The 18,322-nt window shown below is 44.2% G+C and overlaps 1 protein-coding gene across 5 annotated transcripts in view; it reads left to right on the top strand.

Moving 5' to 3' along the window:
- The window catches only part of TENM1 (teneurin transmembrane protein 1), a 775,694-nt gene that overhangs the window by 727,718 nt on the left and 29,654 nt on the right, over window positions 1–18,322 (top strand). For all 5 annotated transcript variants that reach the window (XM_032391374.1, XM_032391377.1, XM_032391378.1 and 2 more), the window contains 3 exons: window positions 3,042–3,408; window positions 5,549–6,059; window positions 17,318–17,490. In XM_032391374.1, coding sequence (XP_032247265.1) covers window positions 3,042–3,408; window positions 5,549–6,059; window positions 17,318–17,490 — 1,051 coding nt within the window. The remainder of the gene's footprint in view (window positions 1–3,041; window positions 3,409–5,548; window positions 6,060–17,317; window positions 17,491–18,322) is intronic.

The following is an 18,322-nucleotide window of genomic DNA, read 5'->3' on the forward strand; positions in this document are numbered from 1 at the left end:
CGTCCTCGTCGAGGCCCGCGCCCCCCCCGCCGCCGGCGCTCCCGCCCCCTCTCCCGCTCCCTCTCCCTCTCCCTCTCCCTCTCCCTCTCGGTGGCAGGGCGCTGACAGGCACAGGCCTCAGACAGACGTGCTGAGGAACACATCACAGCAAACTGCTCTGGGAGCTGTTAAAGCTGGTGTTTAATGTTTATCCAATGGCCTCAGTCTGAAAGACTCTGTAGAACATGCATAACACAGCTCAGCTTTATACTCCATTAGCATTCAGATTCCTAGCTGCCCAGAGGCATATGGTGCTGACCAGGGAAGGCCAGTCTCTGTGGAGGTCGAGGGCACGCAGAGACACGGGGGCAGAATGAGGTTGCTGGGTGTCTGGGAGGGACACTCAGAAACAGGGACGGAGAGCCCCAAGTGGTACGGGGGGAAGGCCAAAGACCACCTTTGTCCCCGTTACAACATCACCAGTTGCCCTCCATTAAGAGGCAAAATGAGAGGAAAGGCCTGTCTCACACTGGCCTTTGTCCACTTCATTACTGACTGAGTGTAAGGCCTCTTCCAGCCGGGGATGGAGTGGGCCTCCCAGCGCAGTGGCAGTCCAGATCTTGTTTTCAGACTTTCAGATTCAGTAAGAAAAACAAAAGCTTCCTTGGGCTTTCACTCAAGGCAAGAAGAGTAGCCCCATTCCTGTTTCTATTTTGGCCAGGAATGGACCAGATTTCTCTGCCTTTGTCCAACCTAAGGGAAGAGCAATAAAGTATAGAGTAAGTGAGTGGTGGGGCGCAGAGTACATGGAACACAGTTCTCTGAGAAGTGCCCAGTGATAAAATAGCTGTTGAGGAGATGTCAAGGCAGGTACTGGGCTGACCGCTGTGTCCAGGAAGGAACGAGAGTGGAGCTGTGTTTGGTTGGCCTGTGTGTCCCAAGCGCCTAGCCCAGCATCTGGCCCAAGATACAACACACACACCCCAATCCTTTTGCTTCTGACTTCCCTTAACATGTCTTAAATCCACCTTCTTCTCTCTATCCCCACTGCTACCATCCTAATTCAGGCACTATCATCCCCCACCTGGACCACTGCATGAGCCTCCTAACTGCGGACCTGCCTCTTCTCCCACCTCCTTTTCTTTTTCTTCCCCCACCTCCTTTTCTAGTATCATCTCAACAGCAAACAATGTGATTCCTCTAGAACCCAGATATGTCACACTCCTACTTAAAGCTCTTTAGTGGCTTTTCACAGCCATCAGAATAAAGCTGCACATGCACGTCCCTCCATTACCTGGTGTATTAGAGGGCTCGGACTTCTGTAACAAAATACCACAGGGGCGCCTGGGTGGCGCAGTCCATTGTGCATCTGACTCTTGGTTTCAACTCAGGTCATGGGATCGGGTCCTGCATCGGGCTCCCCACTCAGTGTGGAGTCTGCTTGAGATTCTCTCTCCCTCTCCCTCTGCCCCTCCCACTCCTGCTCACTGTCTCTCTGTAAAATAAATAAATAAATCTTTTTAAAAAAATACCATAGACTGGATGGTTTTAACAAGAGAAATTTATTTTCTCACAGTTCTGGAGGCCATAAGCTCAAGATCAAGGTGTTGGCAGCTTTGGTTTCTCCTGAGGTCTCTTTCCTTGGCTTGCAGTTGGCCATCCTCTTACCGTGTCCTCACGTGGGCTTTTTCTCTATGCATACACATTCCTGCTGTCTCTTTGGTGTCTCTTCCTCTTCTTATAAGGACACCAGTCCTGCTGTATTAGATCCCCACCCTCATGATTTCTTTTAATTTTAATTACCTCTTTAAAGGCTCTGTTGCCAAATACAGTCACATTGGGGGGTTGCATGAATTTTGGGGGAACACAATTCAATCCATAATACCTGGCCACTGACTACTTCCTGATTCTTATTGCTTACTACTCCCATACACTTCAACCTTACTGAATTGCTTGTAGTAACCTGGATCGTCCACACCATCTCTAAACTCTGGACCTTTACCCATGCTGTTCCCTCTCCCTGGGATTGCTTTCAACACTTCTCCCACCTCACCGTCCACCATTTTCACCCCATTTCTCTCCTACTGGTCATTTCAGGTAGTACCATCTCTGAGAATAACCTGTCTCGTGATTCCTAATGTGAGTGAAGTGCTCTTATACTCTCTCCACTGCTTCCTTCTCATAACATGGAGAATAATTGCCTAATGGCCCTTCCAAGGACTCCACTAGACCATGAGTCATTTGAGGGCAGAGGCTGTGTCATAGCATTCTTTTGAATCCCCAAAGCCTAACACAAGGCATAGCCCAAAGAAGGTACTCAGCAAATATTCAGTGAAAGAACAAATCAACCCATTTGCGAGAAAAGGGAAATGTGGAGTGAGCCACGTCAAGCTAGGTGGCCGTGCATTGCGACTTAGGATTCCACATCACCAGCTGATAAACGGTGTCTGAGTGTTCCACAAGGTGGATGCTAGGTCTGTGCTAATGGAAGGTCCTGTCCCCAAAGGTTGCTGTTACAGTAAAATCGAGTTTCTCTGGCACTGTGCTTTCTGGAAGCCTCTATGACTTTGCTCTTCCATGTATCTACAAGACAGTGAGCGAGATCTGTATGTCATAGCGACACAGAAGCCCTAGAGCATTGATCCTCAAACTTGAGCGTGCATCAGAAGATGCTGGAAGGCTTATTAAAACACAGATGACTAGGTCCCACCCCCAGAGTTTCTGATTCAGTAGGTCTAGGTTGGGGTCTGAGAATTTGCATTTCTAACAAGTTCCCCGGTGTTGTTGCTGCTGGTCTGGAGACCACACTCTGAAAAACACTGCTCTAGGGGATCCTTCTGGAATTATTGAAAATGAATTTTCATTATGTTGGAAATGGTATAAATGATAAAAATGTTTCCCAGAACATTTGATCAACCATCCTCCCCCAACTTTGCCAGACAACACCAACGTTGCCGAAATTCCTGAGACGGGGGAACCAATAAGCCAATTTTTCTTTCAAGGTAAAACTGCCCCTGGAAAGATATTGTAACCTAATGGTGTGTGTTCTGCTCTTTTTGCAGGTGCGATTAGAGTGGCCAACAGACCTTGCAGTCAATCCCATGGACAATTCATTGTATGTCTTGGATAACAACATTGTGCTGCAAATTTCTGAGAACAGGCGTGTGCGGATCATTGCAGGACGCCCCATTCACTGCCAGGTGCCAGGCATCGATCATTTCTTGGTCAGCAAGGTGGCAATTCACTCCACTCTGGAGTCAGCCAGGGCCATCAGCGTCTCCCACAGCGGGCTGCTCTTCATAGCTGAAACAGACGAGAGGAAAGTAAACCGCATTCAGCAAGTCACCACCAATGGAGAGATCTCCATCATAGCTGGTGCCCCTACTGACTGTGACTGCAAAATTGATCCCAACTGTGACTGTTTTTCAGGTATGACCTTTTTAGCAATTCACCAGCTCCCTCTCTCTGTTTCCAAAAGAAAAACACACAACAGAAAGGCCAAAAGGAAAACTAAAGTGTTATTTCTGAACATTAGTGTGAGCGAGTGGAGAAAGCGATGGGTTGGGGCAGCGTGAGCGAGTGGAGAAAGCGATGGGTTGGGGCCACATAGCCTAGTATCTGGTCATTGCTCTGCAACCAACTGACCAAGTGACCCTGGGAAAGCCACAAAACCTCCTCATGACTCACCTCATCTGTTAGAGATGTCACTTGTCTCAGTTATATCACCTTGCTGTACTAAGGATAAGCTACTATAACAAAAGTTTGATACTCAAGTTAAAATCGCTATATGAATGTAAGATCATGACACTATTTGTACTTTGGAGAAAAGGAAACACAGTAAAATCTGCATATACTGATTTAGCTAAGGAAAAAATTACTTCCCTTAAGTTACTGGTTTCCAAATTAATAGGCCTTGCTATTTGAAACCCAAAGAGGGGTGCCTGGATGGCTCAGTCTGTTAAGCGTCCAACTCTTGATCTCACCTCAGGTCTTGATCTCAGGGTCGTGGAGCCTACTTTAAAAAAAAAAAATCTGAAACCCAAAGAGACTAGAGCAGACTGCTTTGAAGATACATGGGCAAAATAAAGTCCCACTGTGGAGGGGTTCTCAGGACATCAGTCTACTACTTAGACTGTTTTAAAAATGTCCAAAATTTTCGGGTGCCTTGGTGGCTCAGTTGGTTAAGCATCTGCCTTCGGCTCAGGTCATGATCCCAGGGTTCTGGGCTCGAGCCCCGCGTCAGGCTCCTCAGTGGAGAGCCTGCTTCTCCCTCTTCCTCTGCCGCTCCCCCTGCTTGCGCTCTCTCTCTCTGTGTCAAATAAATAAATAAAATCTTTTTAAAAATATATTTAAGGGCGCCTGGGTGGCTCAGTTGGTTAGGCGACTGCCTTCGGCTCAGGTCATGATCCTGGAGTCCCTGGATCGAGTCCCGCATCGGGCTCCCTGCTCAGCAGGGAGTCTGCTTCTCCCTCTGACCCTCCCCCCCCCATGTACTTGCTCTCTCTCATTCTCTCTCTCTCAAATAAATAAATAAAATCTTTAAAAATATATACATATATTTAAAAATGCCCAAAATTTTCTTCCTAGCCAATAGTGCCCTTTATTTCCAACTGAAATACATATATATATATGTATATATATATATATATACACACATATGAGTCTTTTCCCCAAAACATGGATTAGATACTCCAGATAGCAAACAGTCCTCTAGATACATTTATTGCTGGGATGTGGAAATCCCTCCATGCTACCTGCAGTCCTATTTAACTGCTCATCTGGGCCCAAATGATTCTCTTAACCTTGCCTTTTCTTGGGCCAGAGGAATCACGAATGAGCAACTTGGTCGATACGACTTTTGATCAATATTTCCAGTGTTTTCCTGGACAATTAGTTTTATACTTATTTTGCTAATTTATGTCTTTCATTCAAGGCAAATCTAATGTTTATTCCAGTTATCAAATTTGATGTTCTGAATCATTGTTGCACTTACAGACTTAGTGTACTTTGACAATGTGACAATGGGAATTAGCCAAAGAGAGGTCCTCTAGGCACAGTAGAACTGGAAAGTCCTGAGGTAGGTAGGTAGGTCCACAAGGACTGACAGGCATAAATCTCATGGATTTCCAGCCACATTTTGTGTGGTTTCCATTATTTGCTGTTTTCGTATCTTGTGATACAATAGATACTGAACAGCAGGATTGATGATTTCACAAAACTGGTGTTAACTGAGATAATTGCATCTCACTGTTCATCTTTACTGGTTACTGATTCAAGAATTCTGAATAAGTTTCAAATTTGTCAAGGGAGGGGCATGCAGAGAATAATGGTTCACTGATTGTTTGCTTTCAAATGATTCTTTTCTTGTAAAGATTTTATTTTTAAGTAATCTCTATACCCAGCGTGGGGCTTGAACCCACAACCCAAGATCAAGAGTCACATGCTCCACTGACCAAGCCAGCCAGGTGCTCCTAATACGATTCTTGATGCACAGTGATTTCTGTATATGGTTATGTTCTTATAAATGCTTGTGATGACAATTATTAAAATCATGGTCTTTCTCTCACAGGTGATGGTGGCTATGCCAAAGATGCAAAAATGAAAGCCCCTTCCTCCTTAGCAGTGTCACCTGATGGTACCCTATACGTCGCAGACCTTGGGAATGTTCGAATTCGTACCATTAGCAGGAACCAAGCCCACCTGAATGACATGAACCTTTATGAGATTGCTTCACCTGCTGACCAGGAGCTCTACCAGTTCACTGTCAATGGAACCCACCTGCACACCTTGAACTTGATAACACGGGACTATGTATATAATTTCACCTACAATGCCGAAGGTGACTTAGGTGCGGTTACCAGCAGCAATGGCAACTCTGTGCACATTCGCCGTGACGCAGGCGGGATGCCCCTTTGGCTTGTGGTGCCTGGCGGGCAGGTGTACTGGCTGACCATAAGCAGCAATGGAGTCCTGAAAAGAGTGTCAGCCCAAGGCTATAATCTGGCCTTGATGACCTATCCAGGAAACACGGGGCTTTTGGCTACCAAAAGTAATGAAAATGGATGGACAACTGTTTATGAGTAAGTTTCTCAACATAGGCTTTGTTAGGCTTTTATTTGAAACTGTATTATAGTAGGAAAATGGTTTAGTAATTGCTGGGTGTTGCATGCTATTTTCTCCTAAGAACCACAATTAAAAAAAAAAAAGTCAAGGAGAAAATTTTACCTAACTCCTACGGTTCAAACCCATTTCTCCAAAGCAGTTTTGCAGAGCATAATAATAAAAACGTAGACTGAATGAAGAATCAGGCGTGGCACGGCAGGAGACAGGAATGAGCTAGAAGCCTGAGTACTCAAGAAATTTACAGCATAGCTGGGAAAACAAGGTAAAATTTCATTTAAATAACAAAACTAAGAAAATAGTTCTAAAGCAACAAGGAAGCAGTGTGGTTTACCTCGTATTTATTGATCCCTGTGCGGTTTAATGAATGAATAAATGAATGTGTGCCCAGCCCAGCCCAACTCAGTATAAGTTGCTGTGGGAGGTAATAGAAGTTAGGATATAAAAAGCGGGCCCTGACAAGCGAGTGTGAACAGGAGAGGCTGCATGCCATTGGCTGCTTTGGTGAAATGTGAAGCCAGATGCTCCTGGACAGGCATGGGCTTCCTCAGTTTCCCAGCACAAGTCAAAGAATCTGGCACAGACTGGCATTCACAGACTGGATCTGTAATGACTTTGTTTAACTGGGAATTAACACAGGGTGTGTCTGACAGCAAGCTACTAGGAAGTGTCATGACATGGAAAGAGACCATTGTCCTTGCCTTTCCAAGCATGGACAACCTTGTTTGCAGGTCAACTCATTTAGAAAGCTAGCCTGCCAAGACTTGGCAAGCATCTTTTCCACGAAAGGGAATTGCTGAATTTTTAACCAGTGTACTGAGTGAAGATAATCTATGGAATCTGAACCCAGAGTCTGAAATGGCATTAAAGTTGAAAAGTGTGACGAGAGGAAATGTTAAGTATGAGGGCTTCCCAATGTGACTATTCTGTAAGGATGCAGGGAATATGAAGAGGATATGTCCAATCCCATGAAAGCCTCCTAAGGAAAGGGACAAAACAATTGGCCTTCACATTTTGGATCATTTCCCAAAGAAATGCCACTTACACAAAAAAGCTGGACATCTATTTTAGTTTCACTTAGAAATATGTATTCAGTTGTTTCTGTTGCAAGTCTTACTCTATTGTTCGAAAAATTTCTCTTACATCTTAATAAGAGTAATAAAAGCCACTGTTCACTGAAGCTTTACTATGTGCCAAGTAGTAGGCTAAATGATTTACATACATTATTTTATTAGATCCCCAAAATAACAACATGGGGTAGATGCTCCTGGTATGCCATTTTATGGATGAGGAAACTGAGGCACAGAACTGTTAACTTGTCCTGATTCACACAGATGTCCAGGTTTCAAACGCCCAACAGTCTGACTCAAACCCCCAATTTTTAAATATACCACCCTGAAGAAAGATAAACTTTCTAATGAGAGTATCTTTTTCAAAAATTCATGCAAGATCATACCACAGCTCAAATTAGACAACTATTTTGAAAGCTAAAGGTTAGCTTCAGTCAAGCCACAAGAAATGGCAGAAGTATTAACTAGTTTTCAAAATAGCCAGTTCAACCATTCATTCCTTTAGTCATCAGTTCATTACACTGTATACTTAACATATATACAATTTATTTGTCAACTATACTTCAATAAAGCTAGAGGGGAAAAAAACAAAAACTAGTTCATTTATTTATTCAACAAATATTTACTGAGCACCTACTCTGTGCCAGGGAGTACAGCTGTGAACAAAACAGATAAAAATTCCTACCTTCGGGGCACCTGGCTGGCTCAGTCAGTAGAGCATGACACTCTTGATTCGGGGTCATGAGTTCAAGCCCCACGTTGGGTGTGGAGCCTACTTAAAATTTAAAAAAAATTTTTTTTAAATCTCTACCTTCATAGAGTTTACATTATACTGGTGGGAGACAAGTAAAATGTACAGAACTTCAAATGGTGATAAGTTCTGTGGAAAAATAAAGCAGGGTAAGGGAGATCAAGAGTGTGAGGCAGAAGGGGTTTTTCTTTTGGGTGCATGGTCGGAGAAGGCCTTATTAAGAAGGTGACATTTGAGTAAATACCTGTAGGAGGTGAGGAAGTAAGCCATATGGATATCTATGGGGAGGGAAGAGAGAGAACATTCCAGGCAGAGTGAACAGCAAGTGCAAAGGCCCTGAAGCAGAAGCCAACCTGATGTGTACAAGGAATACTAAGGCAGCCACTGTGGCTGGAATGGAGTAAGAATAGTGGGAAGATAAAATCAGTGAAGTGGCCAGGGCTACTTCATGTAGGGCCTTGTAGTCCTCCGTAAAGACTTTGACTTTTACCCTGAAGTAAGATGTAGAACCACTGGAGAGTTTTAAGTAAAGGAATGACAGAATCTGACTTACGTTTTTTTTAAAAATCAGCCTGTATTGAAGACATCCAACTATGGTGGAAAGAGGGGAGCCCAATGGTGGAGAGGAGAGAGGTTTGCAATACTCCAGGCAGAAGATGGTGACTTAGACCAGGGAGTGCGGGCAGTGATAAGTGGTAAAATTCTAAGTATATTTTGATGGTTGATCTATCAGGACTTATGGATAGTTTGGATGTGAAGTGAAGAGAAAGAGTGTTAGAGACAACGCCAAAGGTTTTCGCCTGAGCAACTGGATGATACACTTTCTATTTATCAACACAAGGAAGAGTGCACAAGGAGTGCATTACACTGGGTGGGAGATCGGGAGTTCAGTTCTGGATATAATCAGTTTAGTTAGACTTCCAAGTGAAAACCAGCAAGAGACTAAGAAGGATAGTCTAATGAAGTAGGAAGAAAAGCAGGAGAGTAGGATATCCTGGGAACCAAGTAAAACAGGAAGGAGTGATCAGCTGTGTCAGATATTCCTGGTAAGTGAAGTAAGACAAGGACTGAGAATTGGCCATTCAATCTAGCACCATGGACATCATTGTTCACCTTAAGAAGAGCAGATGTTGTGGCACCATGGGAGACAAAAGCCTGAGCAGAGCTGGTTTCAAAGAGAATGGATATACACATATTCATAGCAGTGTTGCTCATAATAGCCAAGAAGTTTGAAGAACCAACGTCCATTGGGACACGAATAGGCGAACAAAATGGGGTACTTCCATACCATGGAATATTATTCATCCATAAAAAGGAATGAAGTTCTGACATGTGCTACAACATGGATGAACCCCAGATACATTATGCTAAGTAAAAGAAGCCAGTCACAAAGGACAAATATTGTATAGTTCCATTTATATGAAATGTCCACAAAAGGCAAATTCATAAAGGCAGAGAGTAAGTGGGTGGTTGCCTGGGGCTGAGAGGGAATAGAGATTGACTGTTAATGAGGGTGGGGTTTATTTTGGGGGTGATGGAATGTTCTAGAAGTGATAAGGATGACTGCACTCATGGTGAATGCACTGAAAGCCACTGAATTGTATACTTTGAAATGGTGACTTTTATGGTATATGAATTATATCTCAATAATAATAATAAAGGGCACCTGGGTGGCTCAGACGGTTAAGCATCTGCCTTTGGCTCACGTCATGATCCCGGAGTCCTGAGAATGAGCCCCACATTAGGCTCTCTGCTCAGCGGGGAGCCTACTTCTCCCTCTGCCTGATGCTCCCCCTGCTTGTGCTCTCTCTCTCTCAGTCTGTCAAATAAATAAATAAAATCTTTAAAAAAGAAATCTTTAAGAAATAATAATAATATAAAAGGAAGTGACCAAGAGGAGAGAGATTAGAGACAGTGAGTAAAGAATTCTTAAGAGTGCAACCACTGTGGAAAACAGTATGGAGGTTCCTCCAAAACTTAAAAATAGAACTACCCTATGATCCAGGAATCACACTACTGAGTATTTACCCAAAGAATACAAAAACACTAATTCAGAGGGATATAGCAGCATTGTTTACAATAGCCAAGATATGGAAACAGCCCAAGTATCAAGTATCCATCAATGGATGAATAAAGAAGATACACACACACACACACACACACACACACACATACACACACACAGGACTATTACTCACCCATCAAAAAGAATGAAATCTTGCCATTTGCCACTACATGTATGGAGCTAGAGAGTATAACGCTAAGCAAAATAAGTCAACTAGAGAAAGACAAATACCACAGGCTCTCATTCATATGTGGAACTTAAGAAACAAAACAAATGGGCAAAGGTAAAAAAAAAGAGAGAGAGAGAAGCCAAGAAATAAACTCTTAACTATAGAGAACAGACTGATGGTTCCCAGAGGGGAAGTGGGTGGGGGGATGGGTGAAATAGTGGATGGGGATTAAAGACTACACTTATTATGATGAAAAATAAAATGAAATTATTAAAAACTGCCTTCCAGAAAAAAGAGAAGGATGTGGGATTGCAAGAGTGACCGTGGGAAGTCTGGAAAGCGAGATTTTCCCCTCTAGTAGCAGGAAAAGGAAGAGAAAGGGAGGCTAAATAGTCATTTCTTCCTTCTCCCTCCTTAACTCCAGCCAGGATTATGCTGACACCCTCCTGACCAAAAATCATCTGTGGAAAGTCCCCCTTCCTCCTGAAGCACTCCATTCTGGTGCCGAGCAGCAGCCCCCAGTGTGACACTGCCCCTATCCCTTCTTACCTGCACAGAAAAGAATGAGCAATTTCCCAACCTATATAATGTAATTAATCCTGCTTACAGTCCTCTCTGTACAAAATCGGACTTCTTTCCCTTTTATCCCCCAATGCATTAGCCAGTTCTGAACACTCCTTTGAGTTTTCCTTTGTCCTTCTGAAGCTGGGGAACACAGAACTGGACCTACTACTCTAGTCCGGGTCAGAGCCCTGCAGTTCTCTGAGGTGAGGAGGCTGCCTTCTGTGGCCAAAGGGGACAAATTGTTTGCCAAGGTGGAAATAGAAATTCTGTTCTGAGTTGAGAGACAGAGAAACAGAAACAGGAGCAAAATTTGGCAGGATGGAGGACGGCCACGTACAGGTAGCTAAACCAGTAATCCATTCATCTTTTGATTATCTGTGGCGATGGAGAGGAGAAATGACACAGATGACCCTGAAAAGTGGATCATCCAAATAGGATTTTTAAATGCTTCTTGTGCTTGGGCTTGTATTGTGTAATGTGATGTTGTTTAAATAGTTCATTGATTTTCATAATTCCGTTTGACTTGGACCAGGATCAAAATTGCACACCCCAAGTATTAGTACTTGATGCTTGAGCGTCCTGAATGTCACGGGGAAAGCTGACCACAGAGAAATGGCTAACAGAGAGGTGACTGGCAAGGCAGGAATGCCGACCAAATGAGCCAAGGGTTTTGGCCCAAGGGGGCTGGCAGGTTCCTAATTGCAATGACCCTACAGCAGTGGGGGCCCAAGGGAAGGGCCCAGCAACTCACACAGCAGGCAAGCCTTCTTTGCCCAGGAGGCTGCGAGAGTAGCCGGGATGCCCTTGCTTGTTTCCCAAGCACTGCCCTGGCAAAGGCTTCTGCTATACTAAACCGGAGAAGTCCCAGGCGGAAGCCAAAGCGTCAGTGTGTCGCTGCTACTGGTCCAGGCTGAGCGGACGGTTCCGCAGGCCCTTGCCCTTTGCGGAAGCCGTCCACCGGAAGAAGACTGCACATTTATGTGATTTCTTGATCCCCAGTCTTCTGTATTCTCTCTCTTTCTGGACTTTGTTAGCACATACCCCACCACTCCCCTCAAAAAAGCCATCCACTGACAAGTTGGAAAACCCTCATAATAGCACTGAGTGCCTTCTAGGCTATTTTATAAATGCTCGGTTTTATGGAAGATGGGTAATGGGGGATTCTCCCTCCTCCCTGGTAAGATTAGAAGTAGAGGGAGGGGCAAGGTAAATAAGCCATGTCTCTGGGTGAGATATTTGCCTGGGCATAGGACATGGTTCCCATGTAAGAACTGGTTATATAATCCGTCCAAACACATCAAAATGTTTCCAGTGTTTTCTAGGATCTCAGAGTAGAGAGGGAACTAAGGCACCATGTGGTCCGGCCCCCTACCTCCAGCCAGGCAAAGGATTTCAGTTAAGCAAGAACAGAGAATTGTCAACTGTTCCTTCAGGTCTCCAGAGACAGACGCTCTCGACACCTCTACTCCATCACCTCTCCATGTGTGTGCTTTATGCCCTTGATAAGGATCAAGAATGGGCAGACAGAAGGTCATGGGTCATGCTGGGGACAACTGCAATAGAGACAGGAAGTGAACAGAAGGAACAGAGGCTACTGGCAGAAAAAGCTTCCGGGGGCTGGTAGGGAAGATTAGCTGCAGAGCACAGGACACGTATGGGAGCTGAGCCTGGCCTCCCAACACCACCATCGCTGGCTCTGTCTCTTCTCTCAGTACACTGGCTCTCGGATCCACCCATCCCTTCCATTTCCACTGGTATCATCTTATTTCACTCACACAACAAGTAGGCGTAGTGAGAATCTACTCTGTGCCAGACACCGAGAATACAGGCATGAATGAGACATGGGCGCCCTCCCTCTATGGATAAGAGTTTACAACCTAGTAAGGAAGACTAGTCCCAAAGATAGGCAATCACAGTACATTGAACAAAGGCAAGAAGCCCCCACCTTCTTACACAAATGAAGGCTGCGGCCTTCCTACAGGTCCCCCTGCTCCACATATCCCCTTCCAAGATTTGCTCTCATCGTACTGTTCTCTCCTTGCAAAGTCTTCTGGGGCTCTCCATTCTCCACTGCCTCTCTGCGTTCCTCCAGAGCCCGGTACCCCAGGTCCCCTATGCTCTGCTTGCAACATGCCTCTCAGCCTTATCACCCACTACCCTCCTAGCGGAACCTTGTGCCCCAGCAACCCAGTTCTTCTCATGGACATCCCATCCACCAGTATACTTTTCTTCATGCCATCACCTCCTCTCCACCCCCATCTCTACCTATCCAGGGATTGAGCTCTACCTACCTTCCAGAATTCAAATACCACCTCCTTCTCCTCCTTATTTTCTGCTCAGCCCAGCTGGAAATGACTTCTGCCCACTCTGAGCTTCGACAGCTTGTTTACGGAAGCACGTGGCAATATTCTGGCATTAGAATGACTCGTGTGAATGTCTTATCTGCCCCACCAGACTTTGCATTTCATTCGGCACTGTATCTCCGGTACCTAGCACAAGACTCATACTTACTGAATAAAGGACAAAGTGGAGATAGAAGGGTATTATGGACTTGGAGCCGAATCAAAGGAAGCCAAATGAAGTTATTGGTGAGGAAGGGGAATCCAGTATTTCCTACAGAATGCTTATTAGGTTGGTCAGGTTTCTGGAATGAGAGGGTAAAGGGGGTCTGTTTCCCTTTAAAAAATAAGTAATGAGTTTTCCTTCTATAATCATTAATATTTTCTTAAAAGCAAAGGTGGGGGAGCTTCTAGTTTTCAGTCTGCATGGTTTAGCTCTGGCTTAAATTATCCTCAAGGGAAAAGGGCGGACTATCCCTTATGAGAAAATATCAGCCCACATGTATTTTTAATAATGTATAAATATCACCCTACCCCAACTAAACTATATGCTCCTCAAGGACAAGAATGAATTCTGAACTTCCTTTATAAATGTTTTCTTTGTTCCGATGGGGCATGTCTGCATTCACACACACACACACACACACACACACACACACACACACGCACATAGCCTTTTGAGGTGCTGAGCAAAACAATAGTTACACTCAATATTTCACTGATCGGTGTCCTGTGAGACCCTCATAGTGCAATTCTGTAAAATCAGGACAGGAAGGGACAATCTGATGGCAAATCTCCTCTAACCAGACCCGCTTCTAATGACTATGAAGGCAACAGTCTTCGCCTGATCACACAATTCACCAGCCCGAATTTGCAGGCCTGGTTAAGCGAGTGCCACCCCCGGCCCTGGGAAGGAGGGGCTTGCTACCTTGTTGTGGCCTGAGGGGATCAGTTGCAGCATATTGGCTTGTACTCTGCACCAAAGGATGCAGGCACCAAAGGGAAACACAGCATAAGAGGTTTTGATTAAACTTGTATCTTTGACATTCAGTCTGGAAACATGCATTCCCCTGTGATGGAGAGAAAAAACTCAAGCAAGCCATAGGAAATCAAAGGCTCCCTTTATTTCTTAGCCACTTTTGAGCAATCTTTCCAAAGTTGTGGGAATTATCCACTAATGAGTACTTCAACCTGTCGCTCTTCCTTTGGAAATGATCCCACAAAAGAGAGGTGGGCCTATATGTTTAGACCTAGGGCCATGCAAAGGACAGAGACACCACACTGAAGATACCACCAAATATGATTGCTATGACTGACTTGCAGAACTGGGGTCTGTGAGTGTGTTGGGTAAAGTGCTTCGGGGATATTTTTTGGTTTTTCTTTTCCCTTTGCTTTTATTGAGATATAATTGACACATAGCACTGTAGAAGTTTAAGGTGTCCAGCATTAATTACTTGACTTATGTAATAAGACTGAGAAATGACCAAAACAATCTTAGTTAACTCCATCATCTCATAGATACAAAAATAGAGAGAGGAAACTGGTTTATTCTTTCTGATGAGAACTTTTAGGGTCTACTCTCTCAGCAACAGTAGTACATCAGCGTTAGCTGTAGTCGTACATTACCTCCCCGGTACTTATGTATCTTATAACTGGAACTTTGTGCCTTTTGACTACCTTCCTTCAACTCCCCCACCCACCCCACACCCCACCTCTGGTAACCACAAATCTGATCTTTTCTGAGTTTGGTATGTGTGGGTTTTTTGTTTTGTTTTGTTTTAGATCCTACAAGTGAGATCGTGCACTATTTGTCATTGTCTGACATACTTCACTTAGCGTTAAGCCCTCCAGGTAGAGTGCTTTGTTTAGGGTAGAGTTAAAGTCAAATACACACTTTCAAAAAGGATGCATGTCCAGCCACAGAAAGGAAATCAGGCAATATAACTTTCCAGCTACCCAGCAACTGGGCAGGGCTCTGGAAAATTCTACCTGATCCCCAACACCATTGCCTCCCTCATCAGAAAAGGATCAGGCAGCTACCTCCCAGCTAGATCTATCCAGGTAATTACAGTCTTATCCAGGACTATTAATCTTTACTCTCCAAATGTACCCCTGTCAATTTGGGAAGTGGGGATGGGAACAGAATATGTAGGAACATGGCTGTGCTCTTGGGAATCAGCTTTGAGACATATAATCGCAAACAGCACCAGCGACTGAGCTTAAAAGGTGTTTGGAGGAGGGGGGTTTAGGAAAGCAGATTTATCCCAGGCCACTGCTAAGTTTCATTGGAATTTTTGGCCCTTGTACCTCTGCTCGTGGATGCCTCAAACAGCATCCGATCTTGTGATCTTGCCCTGAGAAGTGGCCAGAACCACTGCCTTCACCTTTAGATGAAATCTTGCTTTAAAACAAGAGACCCTGTGACTGAGAAAGAAGGCAACCGTCCCCAAGCTGGAAAGCCCATTGGGAACTTGCATGCCTAGAATCTTAGGTCAGATTTTCTGAGGAATGACGATGAGTGACCTTGCCAAGTTTTAAGGAACCTACTTAGAAACCAGGAAAGGTAATCCAGTGAGGCTGATTTGCTGTCGATGGATGTGAAACAGAGAGGAACTGCCTGCAGAATCTAGGCTGTTGGGATCCCGGTCTCCCCTGTGAGGAAGGCAGCTTCCTTCTATCTGCTGCCTGGAAACACTTGGGAAAATTAAAGGTAGACATTGTTTTCCTCTCCTGGAAGTAAGACCAGGCAGACAAGGTCAAGGCTGTGCTGGGCCTGCCAGCCTTTTGCAGCCAGAGCCCCAGAGCAGGCCATGGGCAAAAGGGTTGAGCAGGAGCCAGGATTCCACCATTAACCCCAAGCGCAAACAGCACCCTTCGGCCTTTCCGTGATAATGAGGCCTGAGCTGCGTAGTAGCAACACACCAGCTACCATTTTGACGAATATCCACTTAAACCAAGGATGCCTCCAATTAAACAACTGGGCTTGTGATATCAACTGACCTATCTGAATGTTTTCATTTGCATACATGACTGTTTAAACTGATAGCATGCACTCATATACACATTGCACCAAACTTGAGGTTCAGTTCTGTCTGACGAAATAAGGTCCAGCCCCTTTTCCCTAGCCTACCAAAGGCTGGTCTAGGTTTTAAAATTTGAGCAACTATCCAGGCCGAGTTCTTTAAAACCTAGTGAACTAACACTAAATCACTATGCCATTTTGCGTAATTGTCGGGGGAGAAAATAGTAGAGCCAGACTTTGCCATTGTGTCCAGGCTCTATTCTGCTCACTTCGGGTAAAAAGAATATAATTGTTTAACATTTTAAAAGCAAATAAAAGTGCTTAAATATTTTGTAATTTGCAACTCGAAAAGAAAACAGTAATGGGTTTCCAAGTGCATGTCTTTACTTTTAATGAAGTGTTTATTTTTCATGGTTCCATTGGCAATAAAAGAACAGCTCCACATCAAAAGCCTTCAGGGAAGCAGTTTCCATTTGGAGGACAGTGAGATTGCCAATCATTCTGATTTTTTTTTTAAAGTAAACTCGCTAGACTATATTTCCAGATATAGGTTATTGCCTATTATCCCAGGTAATTATTTTTTTTGTCTCTTACTCATATAGGCAAATTACAATGCATTATGTACTATACTCTAAAAAGATTTTTTTAAAAAAATTAACTGAGATCAGGGGGCTCCAGAATGTTTTAATGAACATGTTTCCATTATCCTCTCTGCTTGTTCATTTTGTTGGACGAATGATTCATTCATCTCAAATTTGGCAACTTAAACAGCAGCAAATATAATTTTCCTATCACAGTGCAAAATCAGTTTATTGCCCTTCCAGACGGCGGGGGCCGACTGTGCCTCCTTTTCCTTTGCCAACAGCACCCTCTGCTGGCTTTTGTTATCCATCACATCCAGTGGGATCAACCCAAATTGCAAACGGAGGCCTCCCTGCAACATTACACACAGCAGGACATGATTCATAAATCAGTTTTCCACCCTGGTGATTCATTACCAGATATATTTTTTCTGTAAAACAGCACAGCTCAAGGAAGTCATCAAGAATTCAGAAGCTGCAAGAAATACCTTCGTTTGATTAATCATCTCTCTGACCTTTTTCTTCTTATTGAACAAGGTTAATAATACTTGTTATCACTCAAAGTTAAACTGTATTAGCTGCCAAGTGATTTTTATTTGCAAAGGCCTGTTATCACTGCCAAGAGGCTTCAAAGTTGGGATTGGTTGCATTCCTCAGGTATGACCCCGAGGGACATCTGACCAATGCAACGTTTCCCACTGGTGAGGTCAGCAGTTTCCACAGTGACCTGGAGAAGCTGACAAAAGTGGAACTAGATACTTCCAACCGTGAAAATGTCCTCATGTCAACCAACTTGACAGCAACTAGTACCATATATATTTTAAAACAAGGTAAGGATACTTCCCACTTCACCTGACTATAAGGCACCTTTCTTAACCTACCATCAAACCTCTGCACACCGTTAACAAATAGAATTCACTTCTGGCTGAGAAGATGGCTTCTTCTCCTTATTTTCCAGCTATGCAGGCTGAAACCCAAATAAAATCACACCATTCACAAAGTTCGCGTACCAACATTGGGCCACATCTCTGTGGGAGCTGTGAGGTTCAATCCCTGCCAAGTCTGCTCTCCCTTCAAGTCATTTCCCAGCACCCAGCTGTTTGTAAAGCTCTTTTAGGCCTTGATTGGGTTATATTAAAGAAATGAAGTCTGTGCCCCATCTGAGATTAGCATTCTAAATCAATGCTGACGTGGGTGAATAAAAAGGATGACTTGGGATACACACCAAGGAAGAATGTAAGTGAAACGAGAGAATTAAAATCTCATTCTAGTCAGAGAGAAAAGTAAGAATGGGAAAAAAAGGAAGGAAGGGAGGGAGGGGAGAAGGGAAGGAAGGAAGGAGGGAGGGAGAGAGAGAGAGAGACAGAAGAAAACAAAGGAAGGAAGGGAGGGACCAAGGGAGGGACAAACGGTTGCATTTGGAAAGAATGTCTCGGAAGCTAGAGGGACACGGACACAGAGAAATTATTTTCTCTCTGCCCAGTCATTAAGGACTGATTCTCTTGTTAGGTTGTGGGGCCAGACACAGAACTGCCCAGAGTTCAGGTTCACTCTAACAGGATCGGTAGCAACCTTTGTCAGTGTAACCATTTTGCCGGGAGCAGCAGCCATGCCCGCGTCCCCAGGCAGTCAGGATGCCGAGGTGACCTTCATCCTCTTCTC

Source organism: Phoca vitulina, unplaced genomic scaffold (genome assembly GCF_004348235.1).
Source record: "Phoca vitulina isolate PV1807 unplaced genomic scaffold, GSC_HSeal_1.0 scaffold62, whole genome shotgun sequence".
NCBI lineage: Eukaryota > Metazoa > Chordata > Mammalia > Carnivora > Phocidae > Phoca > Phoca vitulina.